Genomic DNA, 15,786 nt, shown 5'->3' on the forward strand with positions numbered 1-15,786 from the left:
GTGGACGATTTACCCATCCTCTCGGGGTTCACAAATCCCTCCTAGGATTTTTGTATGTTCCAAAATATTCTTCCGATACTCTTTCCCACCCTCTCCTACCTCATGGTGAATGAAATCCCATTCACGGTGGATAAAGGGAAACTCGATCCTTCTTAAAATATTTGTAAAGAGATAAGATAGAGCCAAGACGTCGTTGGGCTTCTTCGGTAAAGAAATTGTTCGGTAAAGAAACCCTCTCTATTTTTTTATCCTATTTTTCTCTCTCTGTCCTTAATTTTTCATTTTCTATTTTCTCTCCACCTATAAGTGTGTGCTGCACGTATCAGATTCTCCTAAATCGATGAATTTCCAGATCAAATGACCCTGATTATAAGGTTATTGGGACGGGTTCCGGTCGATTATGATCCAGTCTAAATTGGATAGGTTCCTCACTCCATTTTTTCATGGGAAATTTATGCATACCTCTTATGAAGTATTGATTTATTATCGATGCATCCATCTTTCTTTACTATTTATATGTACCTCTCTTACTTTTTAAAATAATTAATAAGTTAATCCAGGCCATTAGTGTTTCCCATTAATGATAAATGGTAGGTGTTTTATATAAAATTTAGGATCAATATACCCTTGATAGGATCAACATATTTGTTTCTCCTTAATTGGAAGACACCCTCTCTATCATAATTGGATCCAACAAAGTGGACTCTCATCTGACCAAAGAATCCTTGAATTGAGGAAGAAGATGAAAGCTCAACACCATCTGCTTCACCCTGGAAGCTGGAGCTTCCATTTGTTGTTCCAACCATGAGATCCATCAAATTGCTCCTAAAAACTAAATCCAGATCTAAATAAACTCTACTTGAGTTCTTCAATGACCAAGAACTTCTGTTATCTCCATTCTCTCCCACTGGAGGGTTTCTTGACGACGACGAGGCAGCCACTATAGAGGACACCCTTGTAGACCCAATCATGGCTGCCTCTGCCCAGTAGTTTCTGATCTGAGAAACCATTAGTAGCGGATTCTATACACGAATTGTTCGATTTTGATCTGAGAAACTATTTGAGGCTTGAACCACGCATGAACGAGCGCCACACCTCTTCGTCCTTCTCCTTTCGATTTGGGACAATGGCCCAAAATAGAAAGAATGACAGAGAGGTTTAGTTTATATGAAAGGGTAATATGGTCAGTTTAGTTAAAATTCTAACGTTTTCAGCCTGAATTAACTTATTAATTATTTTTAAAAATAAGAGAGGTATGTGTAAATAGTGAAAAAATATGGATGCATAGGTAATAAATTGAAACCTTAGGGGAGTTATGTGTAAATTTTCCTTTTTTTCATTAGCAGAAAACATCATAGGGTTATTTATGTAATTACAACATACATTGACCGGACCCACCACCAAGTGGTCCGCCAAATTCACGGCTCGTTATCCAAACAGGTAAAGAGAATTGTTTAGTCTAATCTAATTCTTACCCTTTTCCAAAAAAAGAATTGTCCTTGATCATTTGATCCGAAACCCATACGAGTTACCACTTACAATTTCGACTCTGTCGTTGCGATAGAGTAGAGACGATGGAGTCTCTGTATCTCATCTCACCTTCTGCGCTTGGCTTTCCGTCTCAGCGACGATGTCCAAACGATGCAGTAACGACTCTTCGTTCGTCTTCGTGCTCTCCTATCGCTTCTCAACAGAGAAAGCGTTCGGTTTCAACAATGCCCACAGCAAAACCAACCACCAAGCCCAAGCCAACAACAATAACAACAGAGACAACAGAAACAACGACTACTTCTCCTCCAACTACAAAGAAGAAGGTCCTCACCTAAACCCTAAACCCTAGAAACTTTGGTTTCTGAATTTTGAAGAAGAGCATGTTCTTCCTGTCTGTAACAGGTTCTGGTTCCAATTGGCTTTGGCACTGAGGAAATGGAAGCTGTCATCCTTGTAGATGTTCTTCGCAGAGCTGGTGCCCATGTGATTTTGGCCTCAGTCGAACCAGAAGTCGAGCTTGAAGCATCTGCTGGGACAAGGCTCGTTGCTGATGCCTCTATCTCAACCTGCTTAGACCAGGATTTCGACCTTATCGCTTTACCGGTCAGTACTCTTCTTGCATTCTCGTTAATCGAATTTTCTATTACTAATTAGGTTTCTGCTTAAACGACGTAATCTGTAGTTCTTCTTATCATCTAATTACGTACTGAAATCTGATACGCACATTCCTGTAGATCAACTTCTAAGTTCATGGTTCTTTATTCTATTTTAACTCTTGGAGCGATAATAAAGTTCCTAAATTTGCGACAGATATATGTTCACTGAATAATATTTCAGGGGGGAATGCCAGGATCTGCACGACTTAGAGACTGCGAAATCCTTAGGAAGATAACGAGCAACCAAGCTGAAAAGAAAAGGTTGTACGGTGCAATTTGTGCTGCTCCAGCAGTCACGCTTCTGCCCTGGGGACTTCTCAAGAGAAAACAGGTATCTGTATTTTCTCTATTTTCATTGATGTGACATGGCACTTTGCTGAACTTTTCTATCAGCCTTTATCTTAGTGGGCTCATTTGGATATAGTTTGTTTCTGCAAGACAACTTGTCATCCTGCATTTATGGACAAGCTTCCTACATTCTGGGCTGTTAAATCTAATATCCAAGTGTCTGGAGAGCTTACAACAAGTCGTGGCCCTGGAACTGCCTTTGAGTTTGCTCTGTCATTAGTGGAGCAGCTTTTTGGGGAGACTGTGGCCAAAGAAGTAGGAATAGGGCTGGTAAGTCCCAGAAATCTACTCTTCCTTTCTATACCTTAGGGGTGTATTTTTATTATTATACTCAATAAATATTTTATTCAAAGTGGAGAGAGGGAGAGATTTACGACTAGTGTTGAAGAACTTCTTATTTTTCTAGGTACTCAAGGACTTTTTTCAGCAGTTCTAAGAGTATGTCCAGTTAAATTTTTTCTGGTCGTGTACTTGTATTTGATTTTTCCAATCTTACAGACCCCTCTGAGTCATAGACTTCACTAAAGGAACTTGAGAATTTTACAGCTTTGGATGCCTGTCTACCCAGCACCAAGCAACATATCTTCTCTGCATGCACCGCCAGGAGGGTGTTCTAGAAGTGGAAGAGGGGGGGGGGGGGAAGTGGCAAGCTTTCTTTATATTGGTTACAGATTGTTAACAAAACAATATGGAATGAATGGCTTGAATGATCAATGTGATCACCAAGCATCTTTATTTATGACTTTCAAGGAGTGGACAGAATTACAAATAAACCCCCCACATAGCTGACTCTACTAGCTATGGGGAAAAAACCCAAAATACCCAAAATACCCTTTCGGGTTACATAACTCAACACTCCCCCTCAAGTTGGTGCATAGATATCACACATGCCCAACTTGACTAAATTGGGATGAAACAACTTTCCACTTAGCCCTTTAGTGAAGACATCAGCAAGTTGATCACCGGACTTCACAAAAGGTATACAAATCTGTCCCCTTCCTAACTTCTCCTTGATGAATTGTGTGTCAATCTCCACATACTTGGTACGATCATGCTGCACTGGATTGTGCGCAATGCTAATTACTGCTTTGTTGTCACAGTACAACACCATTGGACGATGAACAGAACCACTAAGATCTTGGAGTGAACTTTGAAGCCACAATAACTCACAGATTCCTGGGACCATAACACGGAACTATGCTTTAGCATTGGACCTTGCCACAATATTCTGTTTTTTACTACGCCACGTGACAAGATTACCTCCTACAAACTTACAATAACCTGAAGTAGACTTTTGATCAGGATTGCCACCCCCAATCTACATTAGTATAGGTTTCAATACGAAGATGATCAAGTGTAGGCAAGAGAATCCCTTTTCCTGTAGCTGACTTCGAGCAATGGAGAATACAAAGAACAACAACCATATGAGTGGAGTAGGGATCATGCATGAACTGACTGACCATATTTACTGCAAATGCGATGTTCGATCTAGTATGGGAGAGATAAATCAATTTTCCCACCAACCATTGATAACGTCCCTTAGCAACAGGATCACCATCATTCTCTATCAGACGAGTGGTAGCTTTTAAGGGAGTGTCACAAGGATGACACCCTAACAAACCAATCTCTGAGAGTAGGTCTAGAACATACTTCCTTTGGGAGAGAAATATGCCTTTGGAAGAACGGACAACTTCCATCCCAAGGAAATACCTTAGCTGTCCTAAATCTTTTATTTCAAATTCTCGTCCTAAGAAAATCTTCAGGTGAGAAACTTCATCTGCATCATTACCGGTCACAACTATGTCATCGACATAGACTATAAGAAGGGTGATCTTATCTCCACGATGCTTGATGAACAAGGTGTGATTAACATTTCTCTGTTTGTACCCTATAGAGATCATTGCTTTATGAAACTTGCCAAACCAAGCTTGAGGGGACTACTTTAGTCGATATAATGCCCGCTTCAGTTTGCAAACCTTCCCATGAGTCTTGTCACAAGAAAAAACTGGAGGGATCTCCATATAAACTTCATCTTCCAGCTCTCCATGAAGAAAGGCATTTTTTACGTCCAATCTTATCTATATACTTAATCCCATATACAAAAAACTATCCCTTCAGGTTACCTAAACAAAAATTAACTTAAACTGATCAAATACTTGTTATATAAGACTCCAAGCAACATAAACTACTGACTAACAATAAGACTTAAAATACTTAACAAAAAAAGGACTCTTTCTAGACTAAACGAACTTATTTAACTGCACATCGGACCCATACAATCTTATCTATATACTAATCCCATGTATAAAATTAAGATCTCAAATATAGGGTTATAAAATAGGCCTATTACATCAATAAACTCAAAAGTAAGAAGCTCAAGGTACATAGAACCCACACCATGGGCCAAAATAAAGTCTTCCGAGGCCCGATTTATTCAATTGGACAATCATAACTGCATCACTTACTTTCCCATTTGCATAGAATATAATAAAAAATTGTTGGTTTACTAAAAGGTCCAAAACTAAAATCCTTGAAATAAGATCTTTGCATTGCCAAACATTTGTGCAATTGATGTCATCTCATATCCGTTTTACCACGGTCTCACTGAATATAACTGAAAAGTCATGTTTCCTTTATGTAGCTGGTGCCTGTTGATGATGGTCGTCCTAGAAAGGAGGAAGTCAATACAGTTGAGTGGTCTGTTGACCATAATCCTCAGGTAAGTCGTATGCTAAGCTCTCCATTGTTATTTTCTTATATGCAGTCTGGCTACTTATCTACTGTTATTTCATAATTACAAAGTCTTACTTGAAAGCAGAGCACCATGCATACTCATTAACCTTAACCATGCCCAAAAAAACCTTCAATACTGTTCAAATTAATTTTTGGGAACCTTTTTGCAAAGGTTCTGAATTCTTTTAACCTGACTTTTCTCTTCATGTTTTATGTCATGGTCTTTGTGCAACTCTCCCAAGTTGTCCATGATACTGTTCCAATTAATATCGGGGAAAATTTTTCCAAGATCCTGAATTCTTTATCTGATTCTTATTTTCCTGGTTCTGCAATGGTACTTTCTTCCCTTTATATTTTGGGGTATTAAAAATAGTTGGAACCTTCCTTTTATATTTTTGGGTATTAAAATTAGTTTAATATACAAATATGTATAATGTTCCGGAGCTTGGAAAACCAACCACTTGGATTTTAACTACAAAAGCAGGATATTTAATTTTCCTCATAGAGAAGCACATTCTGGAATCTGTGGCATTATGTGTCTGTGGGTTACCCGTTACCCCATAATGTGAAAATTGGGTGGCCTTGGAAATTATAAGAGCTTGGGAAGACGTTATGCTATGATATCATGTTCAATAAGATGCATGCCAACTATTATTTTCCAGGGTCTCCATGAATCTTAAAGAATATTATCCGTTTCCAATGATCTATTTATTTGTTTCTGTAAGGTACATATCGATGCTGAATACTACCTAAAAGGCTTTGGATTTGAAGCTTCCCTTCAACAAGAGTTACTTAATTCAGTGTTGTTTTAATGATATTGAATTGGGTGACAGTTTTCTTTCTCCCGATTAAAAACAGAGTGATATCATTTTATTCCATTTGTATAATGTGAGGTTTTTGAAGTTCTAGAAATTTCAAAACATTGAAATGATTTATAAGCTTTCTGTCTTCATTTTCGAGAATTAGCCCTTTGATACTCCAGTTGCCATTGTGTGCTTGATTTTATATGGTTCAATGTCTACTTTTACTCTCCTCAACGGTCCTCAGGAGGATGGTACTCTACATCTATGAGTACGTTCTGTTGTCCAACAATATGGCATACTCTGCCAGTTATGCTCTGTTATGCAACAACATAGCATACTCTGCCAGTTTATTTATAAGTATTGTAACACTTCACTGATATTTGATTGGATTCTAACATCATCACAGTGAGATTAGCATCTTCAATTGCCTTGTTTCATATCATTTTATGAACATGTTGAGGAGTTAAGTTTGCAATGGCCGCCATTTGGCCCATTCTTAACTAATTTTGATGCACTTCTTTCCTGAACCCTCTCCCTCTCTCTCTCAAGGATAAAGATTTTGGTGCCGACGTGGGTTTTGACCAGCCAGAAACCGAAATTTGGTCGAAACCTGGTATTTTTTGGGTAAAACTCGACATGTGATGGGTAGGTCAAAACTGGTCGAAACCGGTCAAAACTACCGAAACTGGTCGAAACTATCGAAAATTCTGAAATGTTGTCGAAACTGGTCAAAACCAGTCGAAACTTGGTATTTTTTAAACTACCCTAAGGTTTTGTCTTGGTTAGCTGCGAAACCGAGTGGCGAAACCAAGATTTAGTTCCATGCTCTCTCTCTCTTTCTGCTTTTCCCCCCTCCTCTCATGCCCCTCTGTTTTGTCCTTTCTTCTTTCTCAATTTCACATAGTTGCATGGCCAGACAAGGGCTACTTTGTCCTTGAGGCATATTGCTGCTGTAAATTCATGTCATAGGCATGTATGTTTTTACTATATTGGCTGCTTTGGATTGAAATGCACTTACGCATTTGTGCTCTGTTCCACCTACATGTATTTTGAAATTATTTGACTAAATTCAATGATATCTTCCATACTTCTGCATTTCTTTTTGCTTAACCAAGTTGCTGCATTGAGTTTCCTATAGTCTATATGAATTTATTGACCATTTATCTGGGCTTGCTTCTTTGACACTTTGGCCTTGGCTGCCTGCTCCTTAAAACCCATGTGATTTGATCTCATTATGTAAAATTTTTTACAGGTTCTTATTCCAGTTGCAAATGGATCTGAAGAGATTGAAGTTGTCACAGTAGTGGATATTTTAAGACGAGCAAAAGTGGATGTCATTGTTGCTTCAGTCGAAAAGTCTCTACAGATCGTGGCATCTCAAGACACAAAAATTGTTGCTGACCAATCCATCAATAATGCTGCTGAGTCAATATACGATTTGATTATTCTTCCGGTGAGAAAGGCATTAATATTATATCTATATGTCAAACAGCACATACCAGTGATTTTTTTGTCTAATTTTTTTCTTCCTGTAAAAACTGTCTGATGTAGGACAAGTTTGGGAAACCACATCTTTCATCACAATCAGTCCTATTCCAGCCAAACAAGTATGATTTATTGAGGTTTACAGGCTGCTGGAGTTGAAAGAAATAATGGAAGGGAATTAAGAAATGAAAATGGGGTTGGGAAATATGATAATCAAATAGGGATAGTTTGCTGTAGGTACAGAATTTGAAAGAGAGGAATGGATAGAAGAAGAAGAAGGTATAGAAGAAAGAAGAAGATCATCTTGGCTTCACACCATCTTGAATTGCATAAGATAACTCATGCTTTCATTCCTTCCTTGCTTGCTTCCATCTCCAAATACAGTCTTTCTAAACCCCAAAAAAGAAAAAAAGAACTTAATAACTACTTTCCAGCAATACCTACTCTCTAATAACTACTTCTCCAGCAAAAACTCATTAACTCCCTAATAACTCCCTTACAACATTAGTACACAATAATTCTGGCCCCAAATAAAAATACTACAAAATAATAAAAAGAAGCACACATTATGCTGGTCATTTATCCATAATGAAGTGACATGTGGCTGCATAAATCCTTGAGTGATGTCCTCATCAATTCTCCCCAGGTGAGAAAATTTCACCTCCGGTGAAAATTGGCTCTGGTATCTCTCTAATAAATCAATTTAAGGCATGGAAGTTTGTCCTCGATGATCCACGTACAAGCTGTACTCATGCTCTGATACCAAATTTGATGTAGGACAAGTTTGGTAAACCACATCTTTCATCACAATCAGTCCTATTCCAGCCAAACAAGTATGATTTATTGGGGTTTACAGGCTGCTGTAGTTGAAAGAAATAATGGAAGGAACTTAAGCAATGAAAATGGGGTTGGGAAATATGATAATCAAATAGGGATAGCTGGCTGTAGGTAGAGAGTTTGAAAGAGAGGAATAGATAGAAAAAGAAGAAGGTAGCGAAGAAAGAAGAAGATCATCTTGGCTTCACACCATCTTGGATTGCATAGAATCACTCATGCTTTCATCCTTTTTTTCTTGCTTATCTTCCATCTCCAAATACAGTCTTTTTTAACCCCAAAAGGAAAAAAAGAACCTAATAACTACTCTCTAATAACTACTTCTCTAGCAATAACTCCCTAATAACTCCCTTACAACATTAGTACACAACAATTCTTGCCCCAAATAAAAATACAACAAAATAATAAAAAGAACTATACATAATTCTGGTCTATGATGATGTTTCACAAAAAATTAAAGTGGGATGGATGAAATGGAGAGGAGCGACCGACACATTTTTAAGCTTAAAAGAAAGTTCTACAAGACCGTTGTCCGACCTACTATGATGTACGGGGGCGGAATGTTGGGCAGTTAAGAAGTGCCATATAGTGAAGCTATGTGTTGCAAAGATGAGGATGTTAAGATGGATGTGCGGCAAAACTAGGAAGGATAAAGTGAGTAACGAACGTATATGAGCTGATGTAGGAGTTGCCTCGATCAGCAACAAGCTCTGAGTATGTCGTTTGAGGTGGCTTGGCCATGTGCAGTGGAGGCCTAAGGACGCCCCAATAAGGAGTGATCTGATTCTGATTGGAGTTAAAAGAGCTAGTAGCAGGCCTAAAATGACCATAGGTGAGGTTGGGAAGAATGACATGCATAGCCTTGGTCTTGTGCCAAGTATGACCTCAGATAGAGCCTATTGGAGGGCAAGGATCCACGTTGACACCATGTAGCTGAGTTTTTTTGTTTTCCTGGGCTATCCTCTTTCCTCTTACTTTCATTTTTCAGTTTTCCCTACTTTATTTTGAAAGGATCCATGTAGCCGAGCCCATTTAGTTGGGATAAGGCTGAGTTGTTGTTGTTGACACATAATGCTGATCATTTATCCATAATGAAGTGACGTGTGGCTGCGTAAATCCTTGAGTGATGTCCTCATCACTGTCATTTGAAAGTGTTTGAGTAGAATCACAGAACCTTACTGGGCGAGTTGCGTAGCAAAAGCACTAAAGCACATCAAACAACAAGGTTGCTTCTTTTTTTTTTTGCTGTGACTATTGTGATTTGGAAGCTTTTGAGTAGAAACATAGGACCTTACTGGGTGAGGTGCTTTGCAAGGGCTATAATGCAATGTCTAGTAATTTTATGCTACATTGCAACTGACACCTTGTGGAAAATATGGTTTGACTCACACACTAGAGTATCTTAACTCTCATTCTTTCTAGATACAAGTAGGTAGCTGTAAATTACTGGGTCCTGCACTTTATTGTCGATACCATGTCAACTTTGATAGAGATAGTTAACTCTTCCAATTTGGTAGCCCTTGTGACTTGTGAGTATTCATCATATCAGCTCGTATTAAGTGTCTTAAAGTTTTTTCCTGATCTGTCAAAGAGTCTAAAATTGTGCTTCTACCATATGAGTTTGAAGATGGTTTGTTCCATTCTACCAACCATTTCTAAAGAGGGCATTTGACCCCAAATTTTCAGGGAGGAGCTGTTGGAGCTGAGCGGCTGCACAAATCCAAGGTTCTAAAGAGGTTGCTGAAAGAACAAGAATCAGCTGGAAGGATGTATGGAGCAATCAGCTCATCCCCAGTGTTCTTGCAGAAGCAAGGTTTACTCAAGGTAGTAAACAGAATTTTCTTTTGCAGTATAATTCTGAGTCCAAAACTTTTAGAACTCATGTTCTCTTCCAACAGGACAAAAGAGCCACAGCTCATCCTTCAGTTATAAGCAAACTTACCAGCCAAATTATTGATGGTGCTGGAGTTGTTATTGACGGTAACGTGATCACAAGCAGAGGACTGGCTACAGTAACAGATTTTGCCTTGGCTATTGTGAGTAAGCTTTTTGGTCATGCAAGGGCAAGAAGTGTAGCTGAAGGACTTGTTTTTGAGTATCCAAGAAACTAGAAAGACCTGTCTGCCAGCATTGTAGAAAATGGACAAAGTTTTTGAGATGCTTCAACTTCCAGAAAGGAAAGTCTTTCGTCACCATGTATGGTTCTGTCCCCCTCTCGCAATAGGAAGGAGACTAACTTACTGGAGTTGCTTGAAACTGGTTTGGAGCTGTTTATAAAATCACAGAAGCTGCTGCTGCTTGGCTTCAACCGTTTCACTCCAAATGCTGATTGATCTATGTCTGCATTCTGATTTCCCTACACTAAAATACTGTCATATGGTTCCTTCAACCTCTGCTCAGTGCTCACTTTTAGCGTGAACACTGGTATGTTTTTACATTTGAATATAGATATGGTGGGTCTCATACATCATCCAGAAGACACTTTTTATATTGTCATATATATATATATATATATATATATATATATATATATATATATATATATATAAATGTTAGCTGATCTTTTCTTTTTCTTTGAGAAAGGAAATGACTGCAGATAACTAGATAAGAAAGAAAAGTTGAAAGCAACATTTATTTAATATTGAGTTAAATATATTCGTCTGATATTTCCAAAGGTTTAATGGATTTTTTCACCAATTAGTTTTGCATAATTAATTGCACTGGAATTTTAGTTAAGTTATTTTCTGTTTTACTTAATGCTTTATTGGATATAAATGATTGTTGTCTTCGAATATCCTAACTCGGTAGTTTTCACTATTTTAGCTTGTGTGTTGTGTTTCACATCAAACTTATGGTGTAAAGTTCAATTTAATCTCTCTTTGCAATGAACGTCTTTTTCTAACCCCCACATGCCCCCTTCCCCCCGCCCCCCCCACACCCACCCCCCCAAAAAAAAAAAAAAGAAAAGAAAAAAAAGAAACAAAAACAAAAACAAAAAACTGAAGAAGAAGAAGAATGTTGTAAATGGATATACATTTATTGAATTCTAAGTTTATGAGTATCAAATGTTGACACAGATGAACATATCCATAAGTTTTCTGACTACGCCTGAAGAAAGAATATGGGTGGAAATTTCCATCCCTCACTGCATGTTCCAAAATTTCATTAGTGGAATGCCTTCTTTTCTGTGCTGAAAGTAGAATAAATATATTTTTTTCTCCTTTCTCATATGCATCATGTTTTTACTTATACAAGAGCTTCCAACCACATATGCAAGTTAATCCGTTCACAATTAGTGTGTAGCTGCTGACCAAGTGTACCCTTTCAACATGTATTAGCCGCATTGTAGCTTAACTGATAAATGGATTATGAAGAACTTGGTAATTGTAACGTTGGGATCTCTGAGTTTGTGTTTTATGAGCCCTTGATATTGCAATGTAGCAAGAAATGAGGAATATTAAGTAATAGGAGCTCTAGTGTATTGCTGTAATAAAGGCGACAATTAGAAAACAATGATGTTTCTTATTGATTTGTTATTGATCCCACCCCAACAAAAAAAAAAAAACGACTATTAGCACCAATACGAGACTTAGAAAGAAATAAATTGGACCAATTTTATAACATTGAGACATGTTTACTTGATGTACTACAACTGGGGGAATCTGTTAGCAGAACCATGGGTCAGAAAGAGAGAATTAGAGAATAGAATGTGTTAGATTCATAGATAGGTAAGCCCCTATAAATAGAGGGGAAAGTTAAAAGGGACTGAAATAGACATAATTACCCCTAACTAGCTGACTCTATAAGAGCAGCAACTTAATCCTAATATCATAAGAATAAATCTGCCCCAAAAGGACCAGAATACCGTGGGATTACATATTCCAACACTCCCCCTCAAGCTGGATTATACATATAAGTAAAGAAGGAGGATCCAACTTGAACTAATAAGAAAAAACTCCATAATAATGCTTACTCTCCCTCTCAAGTTGGCGCATACAAGGCACTAATGCCCAACTTGAACAAAACGGAAAGAAACAAAGTTGCAGCAGAGTCCAGCTTGATAGATGAATGCAGCTCCCAAATAAACCTTCAAGAACTTGAAAAATAGATCTTCAAAACCTGGGCAGACTTGATCAGCAAACTAGGACTGGAATGTCTTCCAAAAAAAGGCGGCTTTTACCAATCTTCTATAGCTATCCAGTGATGAATCCTTGACTAATAATCTTGAAGATAAGCAACTAGGGCAGCAAGCAGTGGAAACAAATGAATCAGGCAGTGGAAATGATCAACCCAACTGTAGATCCTCATATAGGCACTGTAAAGGCACTATAAATCGTCAAATAGGCAGGCAATAACCAAACATCTTCAATACTCTTCATCTCCCCCTTACGGCAAACTCAACCCAATAATGAAGGATACCCAATAGCAATGGTGGTGAAGGCTGGTCTTCTATATTTTGCACCAATGTTCGTGCAAGTTCTGCTTTCTGGAATGGCTGCAGGTGTATTGTACATAATCCCCCCCTCACGTGTAGTAGTACATGTGGACAGATGACGGAGATGATGTAAGAAATAGTGCAAAAGTATAATATTCCAGAGTTTTCCAAAAGGTGCTAAGGGTAATGGAAAAGGAAGAAATGGCAATTTAGAGAATATCATAAACTTCGAAAGTGGTTATGGGTATATGCCAAAGGTATGGTATGAAAGGTGGTGAAGTGAAAAAAAAAAAGGCAGTGGGATAATGAATCACGGAGAAAAATAATGCAACATATAAATTGTCAACCATCTTAAACGATCATACAAACTCCTTAGATTGGAACTCTTGCAGGGGAGAGACACCACACGCCAATATTCAAATCTAATAAGTAAACAAATCTGATTTGAAGTAAGGAAAGACTCCAATCTTCAAGGTTTGATCAATCTTCAAACACGGAAGAACCAGTGTGCAAAACTCCAATTTGTAAACTCCCACATACTAAATAGAACTGACGAAGATATCTGGGCAGAATTGATGTAATAAACTTCAAAAAAACTTGGATCAGATCTGTTAGTGAACAATGCTAGGATCAAGCTCTCAAAGTAAGTTGGATTTGAATCAGTAGAGAAAACTTCACACAACTGAATAGGTTCGTAGTTTCAACCAACAACTATGGAACACACTATTGTAATCCCAAATAAACTGATCTCCAAGGTAGTAGATTCGAGTCTTCAACAATGAAAGAAATTCGATCTCCAATAGTAGGATACTCAGTCTCAAGAACAGGGTAGCAGTAATCCTCATAAAGGCAGCAGTAACATGTCAACCAGTCATGTTTATAGAAGCCAATCAATAGAACCAGCAAGTATGTAGTAAAGCTCAATAGAACCAGCAAGTCTAAGATAAATAACCCAACAGATCCATAGGTAGTTGAAGCAGCCAGCCACATAGGAACCAGTAAAAGAATAGGTTGATAGTTGGAGAAATCGAGCCATAAGAGTGAAACCTGAATTCCAAAAATGATGCTGATATTTAGGTTGTATGCTTCTCCGATATGGATAAGACTCGTCAAAAAATCAGCAAAAAAGAACAGCCCTAACCCTAAGATCGATTAAAGTCAGGGTTTTGGAAAACCCTGAAAGTAAGATCGATATAGGGAAAAGGGGCTTCAATTGTTGATGTAGATTTGCAATAGATGCTGATCTGTACTGCTAGAATGGGACCTCCAATGCGAACATCCAATCTCCAGTAATAATGAGACTTGATCTTCAAGAGGGTGAAACACCAAAAAATTGCAGAAAAATGAGGCAGCAGCTATCACAGAAAAAAGGAACTTCTTCAAGCCATTAATTGATGAGGTAGAGTTTCTCTCTTGATGGTAGAAACACCTCCATAAGATTATAGCAGTAGCAAAAATCCCTAACCCAAAAATCGATGTGTCAGGGTTTTGGAAAACCCTGAAAAGTAGAGATCGATTGGGATAGGGGTCTTAAAAAACTTGGAATGGAGCAATTATTGAGGTCGAGTGCTCTTTGAAGTGGAAGTAATCAGCCGTCCAAAAATCAGTAAGAGCTAAAACCTGTAACCCTAAATTCGATTGGATGCAGGGTTTTGTGAGGATTTTTAGCAGGTAACCAAATTAGAAGGTTAAGGAAGCTTTGCTGTAGAAACTAATCCAGCCATCAGAAATGGTCCAAACTCAGGTCGAGTAGGGCTTGTATAGGGAGTAACCTGTGCAAGAAATCTCAGCTTGATCTGATGGCTGGATTGTGAGAACTAAGGGTTGATCCAAAATTAGAAGGTTAAGGGTTTGGCCAGATCGATTGGGGTAAACCAAGGCTGGAGAAGAAAAGAAAGGGGAGTAGATGGAAGATGGTAGAAAGGTGCTGGAAAATGTTGCATAGGAGGCTCCAACAATGGAGGATCAACCTTCTTGAGTGAGAGGAGTCTGATCTTCAAGAAAATTCTGGAAACCTTCAAGTTGCAAGTATGGTTCCAGCAGAATTTTGATGGAAGAAAAGTAAATAGGATGGAGGAGGGCAACAACTAAATCATTGGTTTAGGTTTTACCTCATTAGGGCTGCCCCCTTACAAGGATGAGAAGAAGAAAACCAGAAGAAGGTGAAACTGAGAAAGAGAGAAAGGAGGGAGAAGTCGATTGAAGAAGAAAAGGAGGGTTTTTTCTTTCTTTCTAACCTAGATCAGACTTGGCTTTGATACCATGTTAGCAGAACCGTGGGTTAGAAAGAGAGAATTAGAGAATAGAATGTGTTAGATTCATTGATAGGTAAGCCCCTCTATTTATAATAGAGGGGGAAGTTACAAATGGACTGAAATAGACATAATTACCCCTAACTAGCTGACTCTATAAGAGCAGCAACTTAATCCTAATATCATAAGAATAAATCTATCCCAAAAGGACCAGAATACCCCCACGGTATTCTGGATTATATATTCCAACAGAATCTTAAGGCTAGTCGACCTGAAAAGAGGATTTGTTGTAGTTGGTCGCTCAATAAATCTGCCATTTGTTCATATCATCCTCCCATAGCAAATTCCATCATGATGGACCAGAAAGGTAGATTTAGTAGAAATTTTGGAACAAGAGAATGGAAAAGCATGGTGAAGTATAGCTATGATGACCCAAAGCTTTAGGAGATTAGTCCAAATGTGAAACTTGTTAGTCTATTAGGGTGCAGTGTTGTTCAACCAAGGAAAATCCGATGGTCAGCCCGAGAGAGAGAAATGGGTGGTCTCGGAGCTACTAATAGTTAATAAACTAAGAAGTGGTCTAAGAACCAAAAAGCTACAAATCTATGGCAAACTTGTTCAGGTCTAGAGGCTTAAGTCCTCAAGCTAGAATGCTAGTAAACAGTGAAGAGATTAATATAGCAAACGTAGAATAAAATCTTCACAATTGGACTATCCCAAAGGTCACATTCAGTTAAGTATACAAATCA

General features: G+C 38.2%; 1 protein-coding gene across 2 annotated transcripts; it reads left to right on the forward strand.

Moving 5' to 3' along the window:
• Nucleotides 1-1,547: 1,547 nt before the first annotated feature.
• Nucleotides 1,548-10,828, forward strand: LOC122662676 (protein DJ-1 homolog C). 2 transcript variants are annotated; one of them, XM_043858377.1, is made up of 8 exons: nt 1,548-1,814; nt 1,894-2,094; nt 2,329-2,478; nt 2,586-2,765; nt 5,137-5,214; nt 7,284-7,493; nt 10,037-10,174; nt 10,249-10,828. In XM_043858377.1, exons 1-8 carry the CDS (start codon nt 1,575-1,577, stop codon nt 10,459-10,461), a joined length of 1,410 nt encoding a protein of 469 aa, XP_043714312.1. In that variant the 5' UTR covers nt 1,548-1,574; the 3' UTR covers nt 10,462-10,828. The 2 variants fall into 2 exon arrangements, with proteins under 2 accessions (XP_043714312.1, XP_043714313.1); XM_043858378.1 differs by having other exon boundaries at nt 7,284-7,484.
• Nucleotides 10,829-15,786: the final 4,958 nt, after the last annotated feature.

This window comes from Telopea speciosissima, chromosome 5 (assembly GCF_018873765.1).
Source record: "Telopea speciosissima isolate NSW1024214 ecotype Mountain lineage chromosome 5, Tspe_v1, whole genome shotgun sequence".
NCBI classification, from domain to species: domain Eukaryota; kingdom Viridiplantae; phylum Streptophyta; class Magnoliopsida; order Proteales; family Proteaceae; genus Telopea; species Telopea speciosissima.